This window comes from Phocoena phocoena, chromosome 14, assembly GCF_963924675.1.
Source record: "Phocoena phocoena chromosome 14, mPhoPho1.1, whole genome shotgun sequence".
In the NCBI taxonomy this organism is placed as follows: Eukaryota; Metazoa; Chordata; class Mammalia; order Artiodactyla; family Phocoenidae; genus Phocoena; species Phocoena phocoena.
In genome coordinates, this window is record NC_089232.1 from 70,281,162 (window position 1) to 70,305,163 (window position 24,002).

The following is a 24,002-nucleotide window of genomic DNA, read 5'->3' on the forward strand; positions in this document are numbered from 1 at the left end:
GACTGCTGTGTTTTTTCAGCTTTTGAACTTTTTGTCATTGGTGGTGGTGGTGATGGTGTATGCGTGTGTATGTGTGTGTACATGTCCTTTATCTCTGGTAAATGTGATGGTATTATCAGTGTACCCGTCTCAAGCAATCTCCTTTTGCTTCTGATTTACTTTTCATATGCTACTGACAGAGAGAACATAACCAGCCTTCTTAACATTCTATTCTGTTAGAGTATGGACGAAGTGATTACTCGTATTGAGAGAAGCACTCACTTTGGTAGTTTTGGCTATTGTGAGAATCCTTTTTCACTTGCTTTCTAGTCATAGCTATGTCCTACTTAGTTGAGATGCCTGAATAATCGTGTATAAGAAGGTAGCTATAACACTGTATTGTAACATAAAATGATATTTGACCATTTATTCACTTTTTTCTTCCTACTTGTTCCCTCATCTTTGTTCTTAGTTTCTGCAGCCTCCTGCCACTGACTCTACTTCTGTTACCTCTGTTAATGTTCCCATTGAGTTTTCTAATTTATGGAATATGCCTCAGCATTTCTACTTTTATCTTTTTACCTCTTATTTTAGAATTTTTTCCTTTAATTTTTTCCCCTTTTTCCTTGATCTGTCTTTGTTTGCTTGTTTTAGTGTCAAGGTGGCATTTAAAATGTCTTAACCAATACTTGTGTTTTTAGTTTGAAACATTTTCTTTTTTAAGATTTTTTTGATGTGGACCGTTTTTTTAAAAGTCTTTATTGATTTTGCTACAATATTGCCTCCGTTTTACATCTTGGTTTTTTGGCCATGAGGCAGTGTGGAATCTTCGCTCCACAACCAGGGATCGAACCTGCACGCCCTGCATTGGAAGGCAAAGTCCCAACCACTGGACTGCCAAGGAAGTCCAGAAACATTTCTTAATTAGACTTCTCAGGTCTCTCTTAAGAGAGTTTCTGTCCCCAGGTATCATTCATTTATAGATAAATGGTTAACTGTTGTGGCCATTAGGGACTGTATCCTAGATTCAAAGGCAACTTAAGTCAGGATTCTAAATACCAATGATTTATGATCAGAGTACAGGCTTTGATTATCAGCATGATGAAAACTCAGTAATGTCAGAAACCCAAAAAATAACTCAGAGAAACAAAATTTACAGACTGTAAAACGCATTATTTATTAAACCATACTAATTATCAGCTAATTTAACTATGTGATTTATTTACTTTGTCTAATTCTGCTGTTTTCTAAGAAACTTATCTCTTACGCAAACCCCATCTGTCTTGCACTGAAAGATAGGAGCAGATGATTCATGCAATTTATTTTTAAATCCTTTAGAAAACTGGTGCCACCATTTTGAAGGGCAGTCTAACAGAGCGTCAGAAAGGCTATAAGAATATTTGTATCCAGTGACTCAGCCCGCTTCTTGAGTTTATCATGAGGAATTAATCAGTGGTGTACCCTAGGTTTTACATATATTTGTTGCAACACTTTTTATAATATATGAAGACTTAAAACAGCTTTAGTGTCCAAAAGTGAAAGCTCAGTTACACTTTGGGATACTGACACGATTGAATATACTGCCTTTAAAAATATGCTTCAGATCAAAATGCATAAATGTGATTTAGTTTTAAATAAAAATTTATTATGCACATAGGAAAAGAAAGAAATATACCAAAATGATAACACTGTTAGGTGTTTTCTCTGGGCTATAGCATAAAAATGGTTTTATAATAATAATTTATATTACTTATTGTTTCTGCGTGTTTTTTTTTTTTTTTTTTTTGCGGTACGCGGGCCTCTCACTGTTGTGGCCTCTCCCGTTGCGGAGCACAGGCTCTGAAAGCGCAGGCTGAGCGGCCATGGCTCACGGGCCCAGCCACTCCGCGGCATGTGGGATCTTCCCGGACCGGGGCATGAACCCGTGTCCCCTGCATTGGCAGGCAGACTCTCAACCACTGCGCCACCAGGGAAGCGCTTCTGCGTGTTTTTGATAGACCACACTTTGTGCAGCCAGAGAAAAGATGACCTGAGGTGTTTTTTCTCAGAACTGGCAGTTCTGACATTTCAATTGTTTACTTCCTTGATGTTTCATTAACAGACTGTAGGGAGCCAACCTTTGAAGTTATAATTAAGCAGTTTCACCTGTTCAAAATTTAGCATCCTCTCTTACAGTCTTCTAACCACCTGTCACTGCGTATTTATCCTGACTGGTTTCTGTTAATCATCTCTTCACTTCATTAGCCTGAAGTGACTCTTTAATCTGAATACTTGCCCATATTTCACATTTCTCATATAACCAAAATGTTTTCAAGCTAGAAGCAAGTAAAAAATGAGTTGTACATCTGCATTTTATAAAAAAGAAAAAGATAAACAAAAACCAAGGAAGGCCTGGAGACTTGTCTAAGGTAGTTCTGACTCAATCAACACTAGAAGCCCAAAGCATGGCTGAATCCCATCCTCCAGCCTCACTCTGACTTAATGAATGATGTAGGAATATTCATGAGTTTGGGAATAAAATATGCACTTGGATTTAGTTACATACAGATATTTATAAACATGCAGATGTGTATACATTTTTTGTGGGTTAGGTTGCTCAGTTGGTAGAAAGATGACAGGAGAAGATGAGAGACGTTTGCCAGGAAAACTAACATATAGAAGAAAATGGCTTTCTTTTCTATAGACTTGAATCTTTATTGTAAACAGCCCTATCATCTTTCAAAAGTATATGGTTGGTCATGTGGGGATGAGAGGCGAGTGGATAGATGGATAGATGCACTGAGTAAAGCCAGGGTCATTATCACCAGAAAAAAATTTGAAACATATGTGAAGATGGTAGAATAATAACATTATTTTGCCACTACACAAAGGACAGAATATTTTAAAAAGTTTGTACACGTGTGCGTGTAAGGGCTTGATTGTGGGTTTTTCACAAGGGAGAAAGCCTGTATTTTTATCTGGAAACAACTAATGGGAAATTAGCATACTTTCTTTCAGAGATGTATAAATAGAAAGAGAATTATTGGGGAAATTAACCAGTGATCTGGGAAGCAGTTTATTCCCTTAATGCCAGAAGGGTTTAGGGCTTTAATGAAAGGACTAGTTTAATTTGGGGGAAGTTTTTATTAAATTGTCTCTTATTTATTTCTTTGGTAAGGTATTTTTATATGTATATAGTAAATCACACTTAGATTCATTGTTATATTTCATTTACAATAAAAAATAAGCAATTATTTTCAGTGTTTTTGTTACAGGTATGAGAAGCCTAATCTAAAAATAAACAAAAACACTGTTTTAAACAAGTAACTCTAGAAGTCATGACTTCTAAGTAATTACTTAATAGTTTTGAGGTCTACCAGTTTTTCTTTTAAAACCAACCAACCAACAAACATGTTTCAGCTTGTTCTCTTACTAGTGTAATGTGGGCCTATTAAGTTATAGTTTCTTTTTTCATTGATTAAAATTTTTTTTACTACTTTGAATCTATTTTATGACCTAGTAACTAAGTATAACTGAAAGTAATACTTTTTTTGAGGGGGAAGTTAGTCATTTCACTATCTAATCACTCCTTTATTGCTCTGAATGAGTTAGGTATAGATTTGGTGGTGTGCATGTATACACGTATGTTTTTGTGATTGGAAGCTATACATATGTGTATTTATCAATATATACTTGGCAGCTGAAGTCTCTGGTCTTGAATATTTCTACCATTAACTTGCTAGTTTCTCCATTATCAATACATTGAGTGGCAACAGAAAACTTGACTAACAGTGGCATAAAACCATTGGGATTTATTTTTCTCATGCAACAATAAATTCAGAGGCTGGCAAGTTCAAGGTTGGTACCATGACTCAGGGATGTCCTCAGAGACTTGGGTTCCTCCTGTCTTCCTGCTCTGCCATATGGCTTTCCTCCTAGGATTATAAGTGACTGCTCTTTACTGTGCCTTATTCTCATTTTAAGTAGAAAGAAGAAAGAGATGCCTCTATCAGGAAAGCAAAAGCTTTTCCACAAATTCACTTCAGAATTACGACGTACACAAGAGTCTGGGAAGTAATTTTTAAGGGGAACACATTGCCATTCTAATCAGAGTTCAGTTCGGGAGTGAAAATAGATACTGAGTAGTAGGCACCTTGCAGTGTCTGCCACATCCCCTATTTCCCCTTAGTTTTCATTCAGATTTCATGGATGATTATTTTCCTCATTATGAGAACAGCAGCCAGCTATTTGAAAATTAAGTCATGATGCTCTTCCCTCCTTCAAAGGGCATCAGTTATTCACATAATTGGCAATGTCTTCAAAACTCTGTATCTGCTGTCTCGAACTGCGGCCCCGTACTCTGCTTCTAACTGCCTGCAGGATGGTTCTACTTGGAGATTTGCTGATTAGTTCAAATACAGTTATGTTCGAAGCTAAGTGTCTTTATCTTCAATTTGGTTATTTCAGTCAGGGTTGTCAGCATTTTTCTGAGCTAGAAGCTTAAAATAATCCTAATTTTAGAAATTCCTTTATTCTCTAATCCAGTTTGCCATCATCTTCAGTTTCCTGCATTGAAATGTCTTGGAGTTGACCAAGCCCTCCCCTCAATACTGTCACTCCTGTAATTCTGACTCTCACTTTCTTACTTGTGCATTATTTACAGGGTTTTCTAGTTGATGTCGCCAATCTTATTCTTCCTCTTTTATTCATTCTGCCAATCATTAACAGTCTAATTTTCTTGAAACCTAACTTTCTAAATATTTCTTCCCTACTTCAGCATTTTTAAACCAAATCCAAATTGTTTCCTCTTTCAAAGTTTTCATTCATAACATACTTTTCTTTTTTTTGTGTGTGGTACGTGGGCCTCTCACTGTTGTGGCCTCTCCCGTTGCGGAGCACAGGCTCCGGACGTGCAGGTTCAGTGGCCATGGCTCACGGGCCCAGCCGCTCCGCGGCATGTAGGATCTTCCTGGACTGGGTCACGAACCCGTGTCCCCTGCATCGGCAGGTGGACTCTCAACCACTGTGCCACCAGGGAAGCCCCCTATGTGTTTTTGTGTCTATTCTGCACTATATTTTGAAGAAGTGTGATGTAATGGAATGTCTTTGCAGTCGGATAAGTGTGGGTTTAAATCTTGATTTAGCCACTTAGTAACTTTTGACCTTAAGAAAGTTAACCTTTTTAAGCTACTTTCCTTATCTCTAAAATTTAACAGTTATGTGCATACACATGTGTACATACACACCTTTTCGTGACAGTAAAATGAGGTAATGTTTAGTAAACTATAGTAGTACTTAATATTGGGGATTGCTACATGAAAGCAAAAACCAAGGTAACAGTATTTTAAACAAAAGTTGAAGTTTATTTTTCTCGTATATAAAAGAAGTCCAGGAGTATGTAGTCCAGGGCTGGTATGATAGTTTCATGTTCATCTGGGACCCAGGCTTTCTATATCTTCCTTTTCTATCTATCTAAAAGTTGAGATTACCACATAGTCCAAGGTGGCTGCTGGAAGCTCCAGCCATCATAGCTGCATTCCAGATAGCAAAAGGAGGAAGGAAGAAAGGGTCTATTTCCAGTGCAGTCAGCTTTCTTTAAAAAGCTGCCTAAAACTAGCCTTCTAGGAAGTCTCTCACAACCCTTCTGCTTATAGTCTCATTGTCCAGACACCTAGTCATATGACTGCAACTTGTTAGAAGAAGGCTTCAAAGTTTAATCTCTTAGTTGGGTACATTGCTGCACAAAATAAAATTAGTGTTCCGTTACCAAGGAAGGAGATAAGAATACTGGGTGTCTACAGCAGACTCAGCCATAGTTACCTGTTGTGGTGCCAGGCAAATGGTGAGGTTTAACAAATATCTTATGCCTCCCTTCTTTCTGTTCTATTTAGAGTCAGCTTAGTGCTTTATTCTTCTTTGCTTCATGTGTATCTTATTTTTTCCAGCTATGTTGAAAGTTTCTTGGGGGGGATAAGGACCATGTATCATACTTCTTTGTTGTTTTTCAAAACACCTAGCAGAGTACTTGGCACTTGGACTACTTAGTAAGAACTTAGTATATATTTGTTAATTAATTGATTTTACTTTCTACTAGGACCATACTTCTTTTAGCCTCTTGTTGGATTTTCCCCACCTCATGGGTATTTAATTCTTTTCCCTCAACTACAAGCTAGCAGCTCTCATGAGAGGAATGTACTGGAGATTTTCATTCCTTGATAATTTCCTGTTTTCTAATACCTTAAAAGTTACCCTGTGGACTTGATCTAAATTTTATCTTTGTTTGATTAATGTATTTTAATGGTGGTTTTTCCCTGTATCTGGTGCTTTGGGATACATATGTATTTCTAATATATCTGTTCATTATGAATATATAGAATATGATTTTTTTTCTTTTTTGTGGTATGCGGGCCTCTCACTGCTGTGGCCTCTCCCGTTGCGGAGCACAGGCTCTGGACGCGCAGGCTCAGCGGCCATGGCTCACGGGCCCAGCCGCTCCGCGGCATGTGGGATCTTCCCAGACCGGGGCACGAACCCGTGTTCCCCGCATCGGCAGGCGGACTCTCAACCACTGTGCCACCAGGGAAGCCCAGAATATGATTTTGAAAAGTGCCATGTTTGGAAAGGCCTCAGGAAATTATTTTTCTCTGCATATTTAACTCACTGATTTGTTTGTAAGAAAGCTGAATAGTTTGAAAAGAAAGCTTAGTTAGGTTAAAGTTGTCAAGTTGTTTTGAGCTCCTGGTTATTTTTCTTTTTCTCCCCAATTATGAGTGAGAAGAGAGAAATAACTAACTGGAGATAGGAAACTCTCTACAAGGAGATAAAGAAATAGTAGTATTACTGGAACTGTCTTTCTAGCTGCTTGGGTCAGACTTTACATAAAAATAGGATCTTATAGTATCAGAGTATCTTGTGATACAAGAGATTATATGAGTTCTTTTTATTCTACTCTGGGACTTACTAAATGGAATATTCTAAATAAACATACTGCACAGGAATATATTACATCATTAGTATAATAATATGCAAATACAATACAATTTCTTTCATACCCTATCACCAATATGCAAATATATTCATACACTCAAAGATGTATATGTCTTATATAAATACGTACACAAATGTAAGAGATAAAGATATGCTGCTACAAATTCTTCTTGGAATAAAGTGAGGTGTAAATAGATAAAATAAAAAGTTATACATTATCCGGTTATGTATGCTCGAAAAGAGTAGGTAGGTAGACGTACATGAGTGGTTATGTGATGTTTAGGTAGAATATTAAGTGGGTGGGAAAGAGGGGCCTCATCAGCAAAGTAACCACACAGTGTTAATGAGAATGAGAATTCGTGTTAACTAAAAGTCATAACAACTTTATGATACTTTTTAATGATGCTTTTGGACTGGTATACAAATGACATAGAGCTGTTTATAAAGAGTTGATATTTCCTTATAGTTTGACTTTATTTGGTTTTGTTCTCATAGATGTTTTCTCCCAGATGTCCGATTCCAGTGGTTTAATGATATTTAGCAAGTTTGACCAGTTTCTGAAGGAAGTTCTGAAGCTCCCAACAGCTGTCTTTGAAGGGCCATCTTTTGGTTACACAGAGCACTCAGTCCGCACCTGTTTTCCACAGCAGGTAAGGATGGGTTTATAGAATCTAGGATTAGAAGAGCTCTCATCCATCCCTCCACCTTTTGTCAGATTTCGCCAGATTGCTTCACTCTAGGAACATAGGTCTTGGGTAGGGGAGGGAAAATAACTTTTAAGTCAGAGGAGAGGATGTAGAAGAGAGGGGGGTTAAAAATTCACCTGAGAACTCTTTTCTTGGAAGAGGGGAGGGAAGTCTTTTCTGAAAAAATGATAACAGTTGAAATATTTTAAATTACTAAAAATTTCAAGAAAAATGTTTAAGGTAAAGTATTTATCTTATTGCTGCTAGACATATATTACTCTCCCTAATGAGGTTTTTTTTTAATTATCTTTTTTTTGCGGCACGCGGGCCCCTCACTGCTGTGGCCTCTCTCGTTGTGGAGCACAGGCTCCGGACGCGCAGGCTCAGTGGCCATGGCTCACGGGCCCAGCTGCTCCGCGGCATGTGGGATCCTCCCGAACCGGGGCACGAACCCGTGTCCCCTACATCGGCAGGCAGACTCTCAACCAGTGTGCCACTAGGGAACCCCGGATTGTTGGAAGATTTTTAATCACAGTTTCAATTTCAGTGCTTGTGATTGGTCTGTTTATATTTTCTGTTTCTTCCTGGTTCAGTCTTGGAAGGTTGTGCTTTTCTAAGAATATGTCCATTTCTTCCAGGTTGTCCATTTTATTGGCATAGAGTTGCTTGTAGTAATCTCTCATGATCCTTTGTATTTCTGCAGTGTCAGTTATTACTTCTCCTTTTTCATTTCTAATTCTGTTGATTTGAGTCTTCTCCCTTTTTTCTTGATGAGTCTGGCTAATGGTTTATCCATTTTGTTTATCTTCTCAAAGAACCAGCTTTTAGTTTTATTGATCTTTGCTATCGTTTCCTTCATTTATTTCTGCTCTGATCTTTATGATTTCTTTCCTCCGGCTAACTTTGGGAGTTTTTGTTCTTCTTTCTCTAATTGCTTTAGATGTAAGGTTAGGTTGTTTATTTGAGATTTTTCTCGTTTCTTGAGGTAGGATTGTATTGCTATAAACTTCCCTCTTAGAACTGCTTTTGCTGCATCCCATAGGTTTTGGGTTGTCATGTTTTCATTGTCATTTGTTTCTAGGTATTTTCTGATTTCCTCTTTGATTTCTTCGGGGATCTCTTGGTTATTTAGTAGTGTATTGTTTAGCCTTCATGTGTTTGTATCTTTTACAGGTTTTTTCCTGTAATTGATATCTAGTCTCATAGCATCGTGGTTGGAAAAGATACTTGATACAATTTCAATTCTCTTAAATTTACCAAGGCTTGATTTGTGACCTAAGATATGATCTATCCTGGAGAATGTTCCATGAGCACTTGTGAAGAAAGTGTATTTTGTTTGGATGGAATGTCCTATAAGTATCAATTAAGTCCATCTTGTTTAATGTATCATTTCAAGTTTGTGTTTCCTTATTTATTTTCATTTTGGATGATCTGTCCATTGGTGAAAGTGGGGTGGTAAAGTCCCCTACTATGATTGTGTTACTATCGATATCCCCTTTTATGGCTGTTTCCATTTGCCTTATGTATTGAGGTGCTCCTACATTGGGTGCATAAATATTTACAATTCTTATGTCTTCTTCTTGGATTGATCCCTTGATCATTATGTAGTGTCCTGCTTTGTCTCTTGTAATAGTCTTTATTTTAAAGTCTATTTTGTCTGATATGAGAATTGCTACTCCAGCTTTCTTTTGATTTCCATTTGCATGGAATATCTTTTTCCATCCTTCACTTTCAGTCTGTATGTGTCCATAGGTCTGAAGTGGGTCTCTTGTAGGAGCATATGTATGGGTCTTGTTTTTGTATCCATTCAGCCAGTCTGTGTCTTTTGGTTGGAGCATTTAAGCCACTTACATTTAAGGTAATTATCGATATGTATGTTCCTGTTACCATTTTCTTAATTGTTTTAGGTTTGTGTTTGTAGGTCTTTTCCTTCTCTTGGTTTCCTGCTCAGAGAAGTTCCTTTAGCATTTGTTGTAAAGCTTGTCTGGTGGTGCTGAATTCTCTTAGCTTTTGCTGGTCTGTAAAGTGTTTAATTTCTCCATCGAATCTGATTGAGATCCTTGCTGGGTAGAGTAATCTTGGTTGTAGGTTTTTCCTTTTCATCACTTTAAATATATCCTGCCACTGCCTTCTGGCTTGGAGAGTTTCTGGTGAAAGATCAGCTGTTAACCTTATGGGGGTTCCCTTGTGTGTTATTTGTTGCTCTCGCGTGCTGCTTTTAATTTTTTTTCTCTGTATTTAATTTTTGATAGTTTGATTAATATGTGTCTTGGCGTGTTTCTCCTTGGATTTATCCTGTATGGGACTCTCTGTGCTTCCTGGACTTGACTGACTATTTCTTTTCCCGTATTAGGGAAGTTTTCAACTACAATCTCTTCAAATATTTTCTCAGTCCCTTTCTTTTTCTCTCCTTCTTCTGGGACCCATGTAATTCGAATATTGGTTCATTTAATGTTGTCCCAGAGATCTCTGAGACTGTCCTCAATTCTTTTCATTCTTTTTTCTTTATCCTGCTCTATGGTAGTTATTTCCACTATTTTATCTTCCAGGTCACTTGTTCGTTCTTCTGCCTCAGTTATTCTGCTATTGATTGCTTCTAGAGAATTTTTAGCTTCATTTATTGTGTTCATCATTGTTTGTTTGCTCACTCTTTAGTTCTTCTGTGTCCTTGTTAAACGTTTCTTGTATTTTCTCTGTTTCCAAGATTTTGGGTCATCTTTTCTATCATTACTCTGAATTCTTTTTCAGATAGACTGCCTATTTCCTCTTCATTTGTTTCATCTGGTGGACTTTTACTTTGCTCCTTTGTCTGCTGCATATTTCTCTGTCTTCTCATTTTGCTTAGTTTACCGTGTTTGGGGTCTCCTTTTCACAGGCTGCAGGTTCGTAGTTCCTGTTATTTTTGGTGTCTGCCCTCAGTGGGTAAGGTTGGTGCAGTGGGTTGTGTAGGCTTCCTGGTGGAGGAGACTGGTGCCTGTGTTCTGGTAGATGAACCTGGATCTTGTCTTTCTGGTGGGCAGGACTGCGTCCAGTGGTGTGTTTTGGGGTGCCTGTGCACCTATTACGATTTTAGGCAGCCTCTCTCCTAATGGGTATGATTGTGTTCCTGTCTTGCTAGTTGTTTGGTATAGGGTATCCAGCACTGTAGCTTGCTGGTCATTGTGGTCTTAGTGTTGAGACAGAGATTTGTGGGAGAGCTCTCGCTGATAGATATTACGTGCAGCCAGGAGGTCTATGGTGGTCCAATGTCCTGAACTCGGCCTTCTCACCTCAGAGGCTCAGGCCTGACAGCCAGCCAGAGCACCAAGACCCTATCAGCCACACGGCCAGGTGCGTGGGGAGTTTCTTGCCTTTTGGGAAGTCTGAGGTCTTCTGCCAGTGTTCAGTAGGTGTTCTGTAGGAGTTGTTCCACATGTAGATGTTTTTTGTTTTGTTTTGTTTTTTTTGTGGTACACAGGCCTCTCACTGCTGTGGCCTCTCCCGTTGCAGAGCACAGGCTCCGGACACGCAGGCTCAGTGGCCATGGCTCACGGGCCCAGCCACTCCGCAGCATGTGGGATCTTCCCAGACCGGGGCACGAACCCGTGTCCCCCGCATCGGCAGGCGGACTCTCAACCACTGTGCCACCAGGGAAGCCCTGTAGATGTATTTTTGATGTACATGTGGGGAGGAAGGTAATCTCCACGTCGTACTCCTCTGCCATCTTGAAGGTCCTCCCCATTATTCCTTTTAATCATAAGCAAATTTGAGTTTAAGTCATCATTTTAAAAAACAGCCCTGTTGATGTCCCTAGTTTGCTTTGAAAAAACCTTACTAACTCCTCACTGCCTCCTGGATAATGTAGTTAGCCAGACAAGGTGTTGCTTATCGATCCGACCCCTGCCTCTCTTTCACCTTCATTCCTGATCCCTCCTACCCCCACAGACCCCATCCCTCAGGATGCCATGGATTCTTTTTAGATATTGCCCCAGTGCCACAGGGGCTGTACCATTTACGCTCCCACCAGCAGTGTGTAAGTCCATCTTTTTCTCCACAGCCTTGCCAACAGCACATGTTCTTACATTTAGGAATTTTTGCCAATCTGAGAGATGAGAAGTGTTATCTCAGCATAGTTTTGATTTGCATTTCTCTTGTTTTGAGTAGGTGAAAGTGGTATACTTCTCTTCTTTGTTTATGCTGTTAGCTCTCACTGAAATGCCAGTAACCCCGACCTTCTTTCTCTCCTCCAACAAAGGCCTCATATTTCAAGTCACAGCTAAATATCTCCTTGTCTTTGTTGCTCTGAATCTTTTGATGTAGGATTAATTGTTTCCTCTTCTACAGGCCCAGGCCTGTTACATCTAGCTCACTTATGCCCTGAGGGATGCACCTTGGTCTCCTTCAAATTTAAATCCCCATTACTAACAGTGTCTGGAAAATCATCAGTGCTTACTAGGTAGTTTGAGTGAGTAGTGGTTTTAAATCTATTATGGCATGAGAAAGTATCTGGGCTTGAATTCTTACTGCAAGCTTAAAGCTCATGGATGTGGTTGTAGCCTTGTTGTTTTCACTGATATTATTCCATAATTTTCTCAAATGAGACAATCTTTGCAATGAGGAAAATACCGAATTTCAGAATTTTTGAAGACTTTTTCCATTCTTTTTTAAAAAAAGCTATAATAAATACAAGTATCTCGATAAAAAGCACAGCAACACTATATTGTTGTGTCATTACAAAGTACTCTAATTTTCAAAGTCCAGAATAAATCTGTGATATGATTCAGTATCTTATAATAACTGAAAGGCTGACCCATAGCACTGGTCCTGTAACCAGTTGATGTGTGTTTGCTCTTGTCAGACAAAGTATTTCTATAACTTTACACAAAAAGTTTGTATAAAAACATTTTAATCTGAAAGATTTAAAAAATGCTGTTTTTAAGTCTTTTAGCTAAATGTCATACATTGTTTAACTGATTACCAAGTAAGTGATAGGGCAATGGATAATAAATATTTCCCTGTTGCCCATAAGAAAATAGGAGTTTTGTGTTGTTGTTTTTGGCTGCACTGGGTCTTTGTTGCTGTGCACGGGCTTTCTCTAGTTGTGGCGAGTGGGGGCTACTCTTTGTTGCGGTGTGCGGGCTTCTCATTGCGGTGGCTTCTCTTGTTGCAGAGCACGGGCTTTAGGCGCCCAGGCTTCAGTAGTTGCAGCACACAGGCTCAATACTTGTGGCACGTGGGCCCTAGAACGTGTGAGCTTCAGTAGTTGCGGCACGTGGGGTTAGTAGTTGTGACACACGGGCTTAGTTGCTCCGCGGCATGTGGGATCTTCCCGGACCAGGGATTGAACTCATGTCCCCTCCATTGGCAGGCGGATTCTTAACCAGTGCACCACCAGGGAAGTCCCAGAAAATAGGAGTTTTTAATGGAAAAGATGAGATTGGAAATTGCAGCTATGATGACCTAATGCTAAATTATTTTACTTGTTTTCTCACGTTATTTTAGTGATACTGGAATTCTCACTTTTAAGAGATGATTTCTCCCCTCTTTTAAAACAGGAAAGTTGTAGCCAAGAGTGGAGGGAGGGAAGTCAAATGGCATCTAGACTAATAATTGTCAGTATTGATGATTAGAATAACAAAGCGTGGGGAAGTAGACAGGAAACAGAAACACTGGTTTCTAAGAAAAATATGAGAGTGCATACAAAGATAAAAACAGGCTCAGTGTTTCATTGAGGAAAGCATAAATAAATCATGGTGTTTTTGCTCAGTGGATGAGGCAGCTGTTAGAATGATTATAAAAGAAGACCTTGTAGCAAAACAATAAAGTATTTAATAAAACATTAAGTGGGGGATTCCCTGGTGGCACAGTGGTTGGGAATCTGCCTGCCAATGCAGGGGACACGGGTTCGAGCCCTGGTTTGGGAAGATCCCACATGCTGCGAAGCAGCTAAGCCTGGGCGCCACAACTACTGAGCCTGTGCTTCAGAGCTCATGTGCCTCGACTACTGAAGCCCACACGCCTAGAGCCTGTGCTCTGCAACAAGAGAAGCCACCGCTATGAGAACCCTGCGCATGGCAACAAAGAGTGGCCCCCACTCGCCACAACTAGAGGGAGCCCCTGCGCAGCAACAAAGACCCAACTCAGCCAGAACTAACTAACAAAATAAATAAATATATTAAAAAAAGAAAAAATATTAAGTGGAAAGACAGATTATATATTTTTATATACCCTATGTACATAATTATATAGAAACACGCATTTGGAGGGAAATACAGAAAAATGAGAATTGTGGCAAGAATGTTCATTACTTGCAGCTTTATTATAGTTTTTGTTATAAATATTCTGTTGTAAAAAATAAAGAGAAATGCAAAGAATGTGTTCAACTCAGGAGCAAAACCAAAATAAAACAAAACAAAAGGTAGAAGAAAAGAGTGAAAGAGCCTGTCTTTCACATAGTTATTTACTGAGTGACGGAATTTTAGAGCTGGGAATTCTGTCCCATAAGTTCTCAAACTTTCTGGTATCAGGACCTTTTTACACCCTTGAAAATATTTGAGCACCCCAGAAAGCTTTTGTTTATATGAGTTATATCTATCAGTATTTCCATATTAGAAATCAAAACTGATAAATTATAAAATATTAAATCATTTAAAAAGAACAATGATAAACCAATTACATATTAACATAAATAATATATTTTATGAAAAGTAGATATTCCAAAGCAAAAAAATTTAATGAGAAGAAGGCCATTGTTTTATATTTTTTGCAAATTTCTTTAATATTTGGCTCAGTTGAAGACAGCTGGGTTTTCATATCTGCTTATCCATTCAGTCTGTTGTGATATGTTGTTTTGGTTAAAATATGGAAAGAAGATCTGGTCTCAGACAGCTGTGTAGTTGGAAAAGGGAGGAATATTTTAAAAGCTTTTGCAGATAATTGTGGATATGCCACGTTGCCTCTGGAACATTCCACTGTACAGTCATGAGAGAATCAGATTGAAAAAAGCAAATGATGTCTTTGTAGTATAATGAAAATAGTTTTGACCTCATGGGCTCCTTGGAAATGTTTTAGGAACCTTGCAGGGGGACCTCTGACCATACTTCGAGAACCACTGCTCTAGCCCTTGAGAGATAAGAAAACTGAAACCAGAATGTTAGGTGATTTCCCCCCAATCACGTAGTTAATGGAAGACAGAGCACTGGGACACAGTTCTTCTGGTTTCATTCCTCATGCTTTTTGGAGGACTTAAATTATAGTATGACTTAGGACAACTTTTGGAAACTGATCCTGAGTGTACTTATGAGGGAGTTCTGAGATATCAAGTATAATTCCTTTTCATCTTGAAGATTTAAGAAACCACACAAAACTCCATGATAGGTGAATCAAAACTTTTAGGGAAAGTAGCATTAGGATTATAAGTGGATTTGTAAAAGTGTCATTTTTAACAGATATAAGATGATACAGAAACATTAATTTAAACATTACATTTATGATAAGTGATATAATTACAAACGTATATTAACCACCTCTGACTAGCTAAAGACTTCCTAGCATCTTCTTTCTCAATTTTAAGTAGACACTTTTAATTTCATTTTGGTTTATTGCAGTTATTTGCATATCCATTATAAGAGGCATTTTCCATGTCTGAACCTCCATTCAAATGCTGGGTGACTTTCTGTTTTTATTTTTAACGTTGCTCATGCATTCCTCCCAGATTCCTCTGAAATCTCAGAAACATTAGCAACTTTGATGCCTGAGATGGAAAACACTTTGGAAAACTTTATTTAGCCTATTTGAGTAGGCATTTCTCAAACTACACCGTCAATGCATAGCTATGTATAAGGGCCTTTGGACAGTAACTTCCTACTGTTATCACCCGCCTTTAGCCCTCTTACATATATGTGAGAACCTTTCCCTCTCTCCATTCAGTGCTGGCCTGCAGTCTCTGTCCTGGATCTGAGACTTTCCTTCAGAATTCTTCAGAAATAGTCATTTGAAGGACACCTGAGTTGTAGTCCTGATTTTGGTAGGACCTTTACAAATCATTTAAATGCGTCATTCCTTTATTATCTCATCTGTAAAATGAAGATAGTAATACCTAGCCTATTTATCTTTTTTTCATTTCATATGTTTTATTGAAATATAGTTAACTTACAATATTAGTTTCAGGTGTACAACATAGTAATTCCATCCTAGCCTATTTGTCTTATACAGTTGTTTTAAGACTCAAATAAAATAATGTAAGTGGAAATGCATTTGAATATAGCAGTAGTATATAGGATAGCGTGTAGCAGTGTCTGTAGTAATGCAAAATATTATTTATTTTGCTGTAAAGTTTCCCATGTAATTCATTACAACTTGGTGGGGAGAATCCTAAGTTAACTTAATCTTAGAGTTCAGAGATATTTGAAAAATATGAAGTATATTTGTTTTTTTTTCTCTTCACAGAAAAAGATAATGCTAAATACGTTTTTAGACACCATGATGGCCGACCCTCCTCCCCAGTGCCTTGTCTGGCTACCTCTCATGCATAGGCTTGCCCATGTTGAGAATGGTAAGGAGAACTTTTATCATTCAGTTCCCTGTGCTATAGGAAGTATATGAACTGGCAGTATTTGTAATGTCCTTAGTTATTATCATTGAAAATTACAGTTGACATTTGCTGGCACTCCATCATTTGAATTTGTGGTTTTAGCTTCCAAAAGAGTAATATTTATTTCTCAAAAAAAAAAAAAAAAGGGGGGGGAGGGAGGACTTATTACTTAGATAGGATACCAAGAGGTAGTAATATCAGGTCAGAAAACTTTGTGGTTCAAACTCCAGGCTTTTCCCCCAAGATTCCAGATGGTTGTTTTCTGCTTAAACCCACCTGACTTAGCCATGACTTCCTTGTTTTCCTTTAGTTTATAAAAAGCATAACTCCAAAAACTTGTGTATATTCAATATCAACCACGAAAACTATAAAATTTTGGAATAGTTTAAAGGAAAATAGCCAAGATAGAATTTGGTACTGGGTTTCACCCATATTCAGTTTTTTCCTTTACGGCTGAATTACTCTCAGTATCCTTCCCAAGTAGTTTGACTTAAATCTTTGTTTCACTTGAAATTGAAATGGTACTTATCTCTCAGTAACTACTTAGGTTTTTCTGCTATTGCTATCAGTTTATCTCCTTGTTTAGGTTGTTTGAATTCATTAAAGGAAAGGTCCTGGCTTTTCTCTGGAAGCTCCCTTCTTTTAAGGCTCTTCTTGCCTGTCTCTCCTCATTCCACAAAAGAGAAAGAGTGATAGCTGAGCGGCACTAAAAAGCAGAGTCCTCTTTTTTCATTTTGTAAGAATGAGAGAATGCTACCGTACTCTTTTTATTTTCTCTCCCTCCTACTCATATCTTTTTTTTTTTTTTAACTTCTCAGGCTTTCACTCAGTCATGGCTTTAGTTCACAAGTCCTTAGATTCAAGATTATTTTCCTAAAGTCCTGGAATCTCTTGAGTAGACTAAAACAGCTAAATTTTTTTTTTTTTTTGCGGTACGCGGGCCTCCCACTGCTGTGGCCTCTCCCGCTGCGGAGCACGGGCCCGGAACGCGCGCATGCCCGGCGGCCGTGGCTCACGGGCCCAGCCGCTCTGCGGCACGTGGGATCCGCCCGGACCGGGGCACGAACCCGTGTACCCTGCATCGGCAGGCGGACTCTCAACCACTGCGCCACCAGGGAAGCCCAAACAGCTAAATTTTTAAACAGGATTTTTGGATAGAGATTTGTGCTGTTAAATTATTACAGTGTTGGTGCTTTTGAGGGACAATGCCTTTATAGCACTAAATGTTTTCGTAGTTTCATATCCCGCTCATGTTCATAAAGTCATTTTATATCTGCTATCCCCAGTAGAGAGGATCTCATTTGTCGAGATCTAGTGTTATTCATATGAACATTTTGTTGTGACTTTGTATGTAGTATGTTATTTATATATTTATAAATTACATTCTTATGTGATTAACACTTTCATTATTCCTTAGAAATATTTTGATAACAAAAATTTAAATTTCTTAGAGGAGGTATGTCCTTTGGATTTCTCATTCCAGATTTTAGTTTTCTGTTATTCTTTAGTGATCTTGTTGTATTATTTTTCTCACCTAGTGCTCAGGTTTTGTTGTTTGTTTGTTTTGAGACTTGATTCTCTAGTTAATATGCATTTTTGGAAGTAGGACTAAAAAGCCTTATAATTGAGACAACACTGCCTTTGTATACACAGTGCTAGAAAGAGTTGTTCAAATGAAGCTTTGAATATTACATCCCTCTTTCCTTTGACTTCCATTTCTTGTGTTCAGAATTGAATTGCCAGAGGGAACAATCGTGCTATCAACATTTAAAAGTATAAATAACAGGGCTTCCCTGGTGGCGCAGTGGTTGAGAGTCCGCCTGCCGATGCAGGGGACACGGGTTCGTGCCCAGGTCCGGGAAGATCCCACGTGCCGCGGAGCGGCTGGGCCCGTGAGCCATGGCCGCTGAGCCTGCGCGTCCCGAGCTTGTGCTCCGCAACAGGAAAAGGCACAGCAGTGAGAGGCCCGTGTACCCCCCCCAAAAAAATAAATAAATAAAAAGTATAAATAACAATCTGTAATATACAGTTGTGCATTTATTGCCCACTTCCACTGAGTAAACTGGACTTTCAGGCTATAAGAGAATCCCAGTAACCCCTATAAATCCTGACTGCCAGCTGGCAGGTTTTCCTGAGGTAAGATGCTGTGTGAGGTGGAGAAAGGAGTCTCGGGTCACCTAAGTTTCCCTCTCTCCAAATCACTGCCCCTTCATTGGTTAGAGTACCTTATTTTATGCCAATACTTGGAGCTCTTACCTAAAACTAGTATTTTGATATGGTAGCCTTACTTTTTTACCAGTTACCATTTGCACCGAGGGATGTAGTAGTATTTATTTATTTATTTGTTTACTGGCTGTGCCGTGTGTCATGTGGGATCTTAGTTCCCCAACCAGGGATCGAACCAGTGCCCCCTGCATTGGAAGCTCAGAGTCTTAACCACTGGACTTCCAGGGAAGTCCCTGTAGTATGTAGTTCAGCAAACTTTTGGAGGCCTTCAATCCAAAGGACTGTGTGAAATACCACTTGCAGGTAGCAGAGACATAAAGCATGGCGTACTGGCTCTCACAGATTTTATGTCAGTGAAGGAAACATATGTCCATAACTAACAATATACATCTCTTAAAAAAAATAGGTTTGGAAGAGAAATTTTGGAATGAGGGTGTCTCTCCTCCTTACTGGTTTGTTTACCTAAACTTTGAGACACGAATGTCATTTTAAAGAAGGCAATTGGTTGTTTTCTAAGGTGGATTGTAATCTATTCTAAATGGAAAATTTTGTTATTTTCTTTTTATTCCAGTGAATGGCTGGTTAGATTAACTAAATTGAAGACAATTTAGATTCTTCACTTCTAGTTTTGTTTTCACCTTTGCTTTTATGTTAAATTTGGTTTTCTGCTGTACTGACTTTATTCTCCAAATGAAAATGACTTCTTTCTCCCTCTGGTCCCCTCTCCTCCCCGCCCTCATCCCTCAAGTCTTCCACCCCGTGGAGTGCTCCTATTGCCGGTGTGAGAGTATGATGGGTTTCCGGTACCGATGCCAGCAGTGCCACAACTACCAGCTCTGCCAGAATTGCTTTTGGCGTGGCCATGCCAATGGCCCTCACAGCAACCAGCACCAGATGAAGGAGCATTCCTCTTGGGTAACTGCTTTGTGTCTCAGTCTGTGTCCCCAGCGGTTATTTGTTTCATCTGTAACAGCACCAGGGCCACTTTTCTGATAGATACCTATCAAATAAGGATGTGGCGTCATAAAATATTAACCCTTACATTTATGATGGGGCTTGCAGGTATGTTGTGCTTCATCACTTGATTTGAAAAGGAGAGTTTTTAAAGTTCTAGGAGATGGAGATATTATGACCTTTGATGTGGTCCCTTTTATTCAGTAAAATGGAATGTTGCAGTGCTCCCTTTCCCAGTGAAAAGTGTCTTCTTTTTTTTTTTTTATTAATTAATATTTATTTTTGGCTATGCTGGGTCTTTGTTTTTGTGCGTGGGCTTTCTCCAGTTGCGGCGAGCGGGGGCCGCTCCTCATCGCGGTGCGCGGGCCTCTTACTGTCGCAGCCTCTCTTGTTGCGGAGCACAAGCTCCAGACACGCAGGCTCAGTAGTTGTGGCTCACGGGCCTAGTTGCTCCGCGGCATGTGAGATCCTCCCAGACCAGGGCTCGAACCTGTGTTCCCTGCATTGGCAGGCAGATTCTCAACCACTGCACCACCAGGGAAGCCCGAAGAGTGTCTTCTTTTAAAATTGTACAAGGGGGTACCACCCCCACCCCAGAAGACTTACTCTCTGAACTTTAAGGAAGATTTAAAGCTCTTTTTTTCAACAAACTTTATTCATGCTTATAGGGTTTAAATGTTGCAGAGAAAGCTGCATGAGATGAAGGAGTTAAATTTTTACCTCTCTAAAGTTGGGTAGATACTGTATTTTACAATTGCCACACCGATGTCTTTACTTTCAAAAGCAATCTTTTAAATAACAGTATTTGGGTAGAGGTCAATGTCTGATTTTTCTGTGGTGTTTATAAATCATGTAACAAGTTTAGCATCAATCATTTTTTCTTCCCTTCTCTCAGTTTATTTCCAGAGTTTAAAAAATGTCATATTTTTATTTCCTAAATCGCTATAGCCTTGCTTTAAATCTTTTTCCTCTAGCTTTTGTTTGGTTGGTTGGTTTGCTAAAAGGTAGAAAAATATATAGGGTCATAAGTATAATTCAGGATCTAGGTTCTTAAGCCCGGTCATCCTACTAGACTTTAAGTATTAGAAAGCTTCAATAAGCAGGGGTTTTTTTCTATTTTCTCTTTTTTCCTAGTTAACCATCTTAAAACTCAACCAAGAAAAAAGCAAATAAGTTTATATCAGGGATTAGTTAAAAACAAGAAACAAACTTTAATCAAGTATATACTTCCTACATCTCTGATAATGTGTTTGAGATAATTTTTTATTAGATGGCTTTTCAGTGACAGCTAACCCATAAAATTTTGTTAAACTGAACCTCCTATCCTGGGTCTTGTGTTGTAAATTCCAATATTTCTTTTGGTTGAGGAGTCATTATTTTAAATTTTTTAAATAAGCAAAGGGAAAACAAAACCCAGTAGTTTATTCTCTTTTTCATTGACTAGAGAGAATTTGTAGATTTTCAAATTGTTACTTTTTCTTCTTCTTAAAGTACAAGTATCCCGCTGTGTTAAGTGACTTATTAATATTTTTCAACTGTTTTTTGTTTAGAGTCTAACTCTTTACACTGAGAAAGCTCTTTGCCTTATTACCTTTCATAATGATTGGATTCTCTGGAATGTATCTACTGAAAGTTCTCTTTCTAGATGTTGGGGCTAGGAGGATGAGGAACTTCTTTTTCACCTTAGTTTGAACTTGCTCATTTAGCTAATTTAAAACCCTTATAGAAATGGGAATTTTATATTTATTTAAAGATAAGTGACTGTTTGAATATTGCTTTATGATTTACAAAGCAGTTTTTCATATACTCTGTTGATCTACAACATACATAGAGGAAAGTACAGAAATCACAAGTGAATTCTTATATTTCTGTTTGATCTTCACAGCACTCTTGTGAAGTAAGTCTTATCGCCATTTATTGTTATTTTTATTTCAGCTTTGTTTTTTTTTCTAGTTTATTAATTTATTTTTGTTATAGTGACTTAAGAGTTAAGGAAAAGTCAAGTATTATCAGCATGCATAATTTTGAAGCTGGTATCATAAATGTATTAGTCCTGAATTTTGATGAGTATTTGCATTATGATGGTAGATGCATATTGGTAAGGTCTTGTGTGTGACTTGTTTTTAAGACTAGGACTCTGTGTGCAGTGCCCTTGTTCTTTGAGGAAGAGATGGATGAATTTTGAGGCTGTTGTGGGTAAAGAAATTTCCACCTAACAAAAAAATGTGTAATCAGTTTAATAGTAATTTCTTCGAAGTTTGTCCACAGTGTTTGTACTAAAATTTTGAATGAATGTTTCTCTGTGTTCACAACAGATGAATTTAGTGTGCATTTAACCAGTTTGTGTATGAATTTGCATTGTAGACTTGATATGTGTAGTGTTGGTGCTTGGAAATTTATTTTGATTTTTCCAAAAGTTCTGTTTAATGTTTTATCTAAGTAACTATGCAGTATAATTCACCATTCTTTTATTCATCAATCCATTCATTTGTCTTTATTATAGAAAAGAATGCCATATGGTACCATACCTGTAATTCATTCTGTCCATTCATTATTCAAAAGATATTTTTTGAGCACCTGCTATGTCCCAGGCACTGTAAGAGGCTTGTGAGATACATCTATGAACAAACTAGACAAAGATTCCTGCCTTGGTGGAGTTAGATTTTAAGGGTGTTAAAGAGACCACTAGGGCTCATCGGCATCGCTGTTTTCCTGTTCTTGCTGGGCACACATCTAGACTACATTTCTCAGCCCCACTGTATCCAAAAGGACCACGTGAATAGCTGTTACCAGTGGAATGTGATCAGAGTGATATATCTCTTCCCAGAACAAGACAGTTAATAACTGGGTGCCTTTTCTATCCTCTCTAGCAGCTTAGTGGAGAGAATTTCATTAGGACCCAGAGAGGGTGAAACCATAAAATGAAAGGAAACTGGGTCCTTGAACAATGGGTGGAGAGGAATATCCTGCCAACCTGTGTGACTCTGATGGAAGCAAGGGAGAAACTCTGTGTTAAGCTACTGAGGTTTTAGTTTTTGCTACAGTGGTTGGTACTGGCAGTGGAATTCTGTTAAAACAGAACCTTAACATTTGTTTCGTTGGCTTGGCAGTCAGGTAGCACCCTGATGAGGACACTGATACTGGAGTTGGGAAAGACAGAAACCCAAGTTCTGCAGTGGTGACCAATTTGGTAAATTTGTCATCGATGATAACTTGGAAGACTTGCTTCATGCCAAGCGAACTCTAGGTCAAACGTTGGAAAAGGTCAGAGTGTGTGTTGACTCTTATTGGTAAGGTATTACATGAAAGAGATGAGCTTAGGAAAGAATTGGCTAGCTTTCCAGCAAAAAATGAAAGGGAATAGAGAAAGTTCTGAGAGTTGGGGCAGTGAAAGGAAAAACAGACTATTTCTAGAGAGCAAGAGATAAGAGTTGAGAGAGGTTTTGAGCATCAAAGACCTAGTAAGTGTTCTCAGTTGAAAAAAAAAAGTGACAGTCCTGTGGCAAAGATCAGATGAAGTGTAGTTCTTACTGTCTGTTCATCAGAATCATCTTGCTCCCACCTTCATAGCTTCTGATTTAATGGGTCCAGGGTACATGAAACCCGGACACAGGCAGTTTTTGAAAGTTCTGTTTTGCAGCCAGAGTTGGAAACTGCTGATCTATTGTTTCATGTGGCCTCCAGGTGGCTTCTGTTAGTTGAAAGCAAGAGGAATGGAGGCATGTCTGGGGAAGAACTTTGTGTGTGGTTACTGGCACATGGAACCGACTGGAAACAAATAGATCAAAGGCCTGCTAAGTTTTTGACGGAATTCTGTTGGCAATGGAACCATGAGCCTGACTATTACAGCTATAAAATCACTTTTTAAGGACCCAGAACTTGCCCTGGAAAGAGGTGGGTTATGAAGGTTTTACGGCCCCTCAGGAGGGTGTACCAGAGCCCACACGGCCAAGGAGAATATTTGATAAGGAAGAACCTTCTCCTCCCACTCTTGTATATTGGGACTGGGGAGAGCAGGTGCAAATAACATGCCTTTTCAGTTCATAGGTTGTGTCTTAAGGAGCTGCACGTGGTCTTGATGAAGGAAACTGGCAGAGCCAGAGGTCCTGCACTTGTGGTTAGATGCGCTGACTGGATGGGACTTCAGGTTTGCTTCTGGGTGGTGGGAGAGGCTTGAGTGTGTTCTTTGTGTAGTGAAAGTGAGCAGAAAGATATTTAGTGATTAGAAGTCCTTACCAGTATCCATGTTTTCCTTTTCTTCTGGATATATATATAACTAGATTATATAGCCATCCTCCTTGTAGCCGGATGGGCCATATGACTAGTTCTTACCCATGGAATTTGTTTGGAAGTCATCTGTGTTACTTCTGGGTCAAGGTAGTTTAAAGCAGGTGTGTCTTCTCCATTCTTTCTATCTTTGCCCTTCCCACTCCCTATGTACACCAGCCCAAATGAAAGGATCTCTGTTAGTTAACAGAGGCAGAGTCCTTAGATGAAAGGAGGCTGGGGCCCTGAATTCATGGATGAGAGCCCCTCTTCCAGTGTACACTGGACTCTCACATGAGCAAGAAATCAGAAAAAGGAATCAAAGGTAGGAGTGGGGATAGTCTTATAGGCCT

The 24,002-nt window shown here is 38.8% G+C and overlaps 1 protein-coding gene across 1 annotated transcript in view; it reads left to right on the forward strand.

Annotated features, from left to right (window-relative positions):
* The window catches only part of DTNB (dystrobrevin beta), a 221,397-nt gene that overhangs the window by 46,191 nt on the left and 151,204 nt on the right, over positions 1-24,002 (forward strand). The window contains exons 5-7 of the mRNA XM_065890926.1: positions 7,441-7,595; positions 16,059-16,164; positions 19,178-19,344. Of these exons, the coding sequence (XP_065746998.1) occupies positions 7,441-7,595; positions 16,059-16,164; positions 19,178-19,344 (428 nt within the window). The remainder of the gene's footprint in view (positions 1-7,440; positions 7,596-16,058; positions 16,165-19,177; positions 19,345-24,002) is intronic.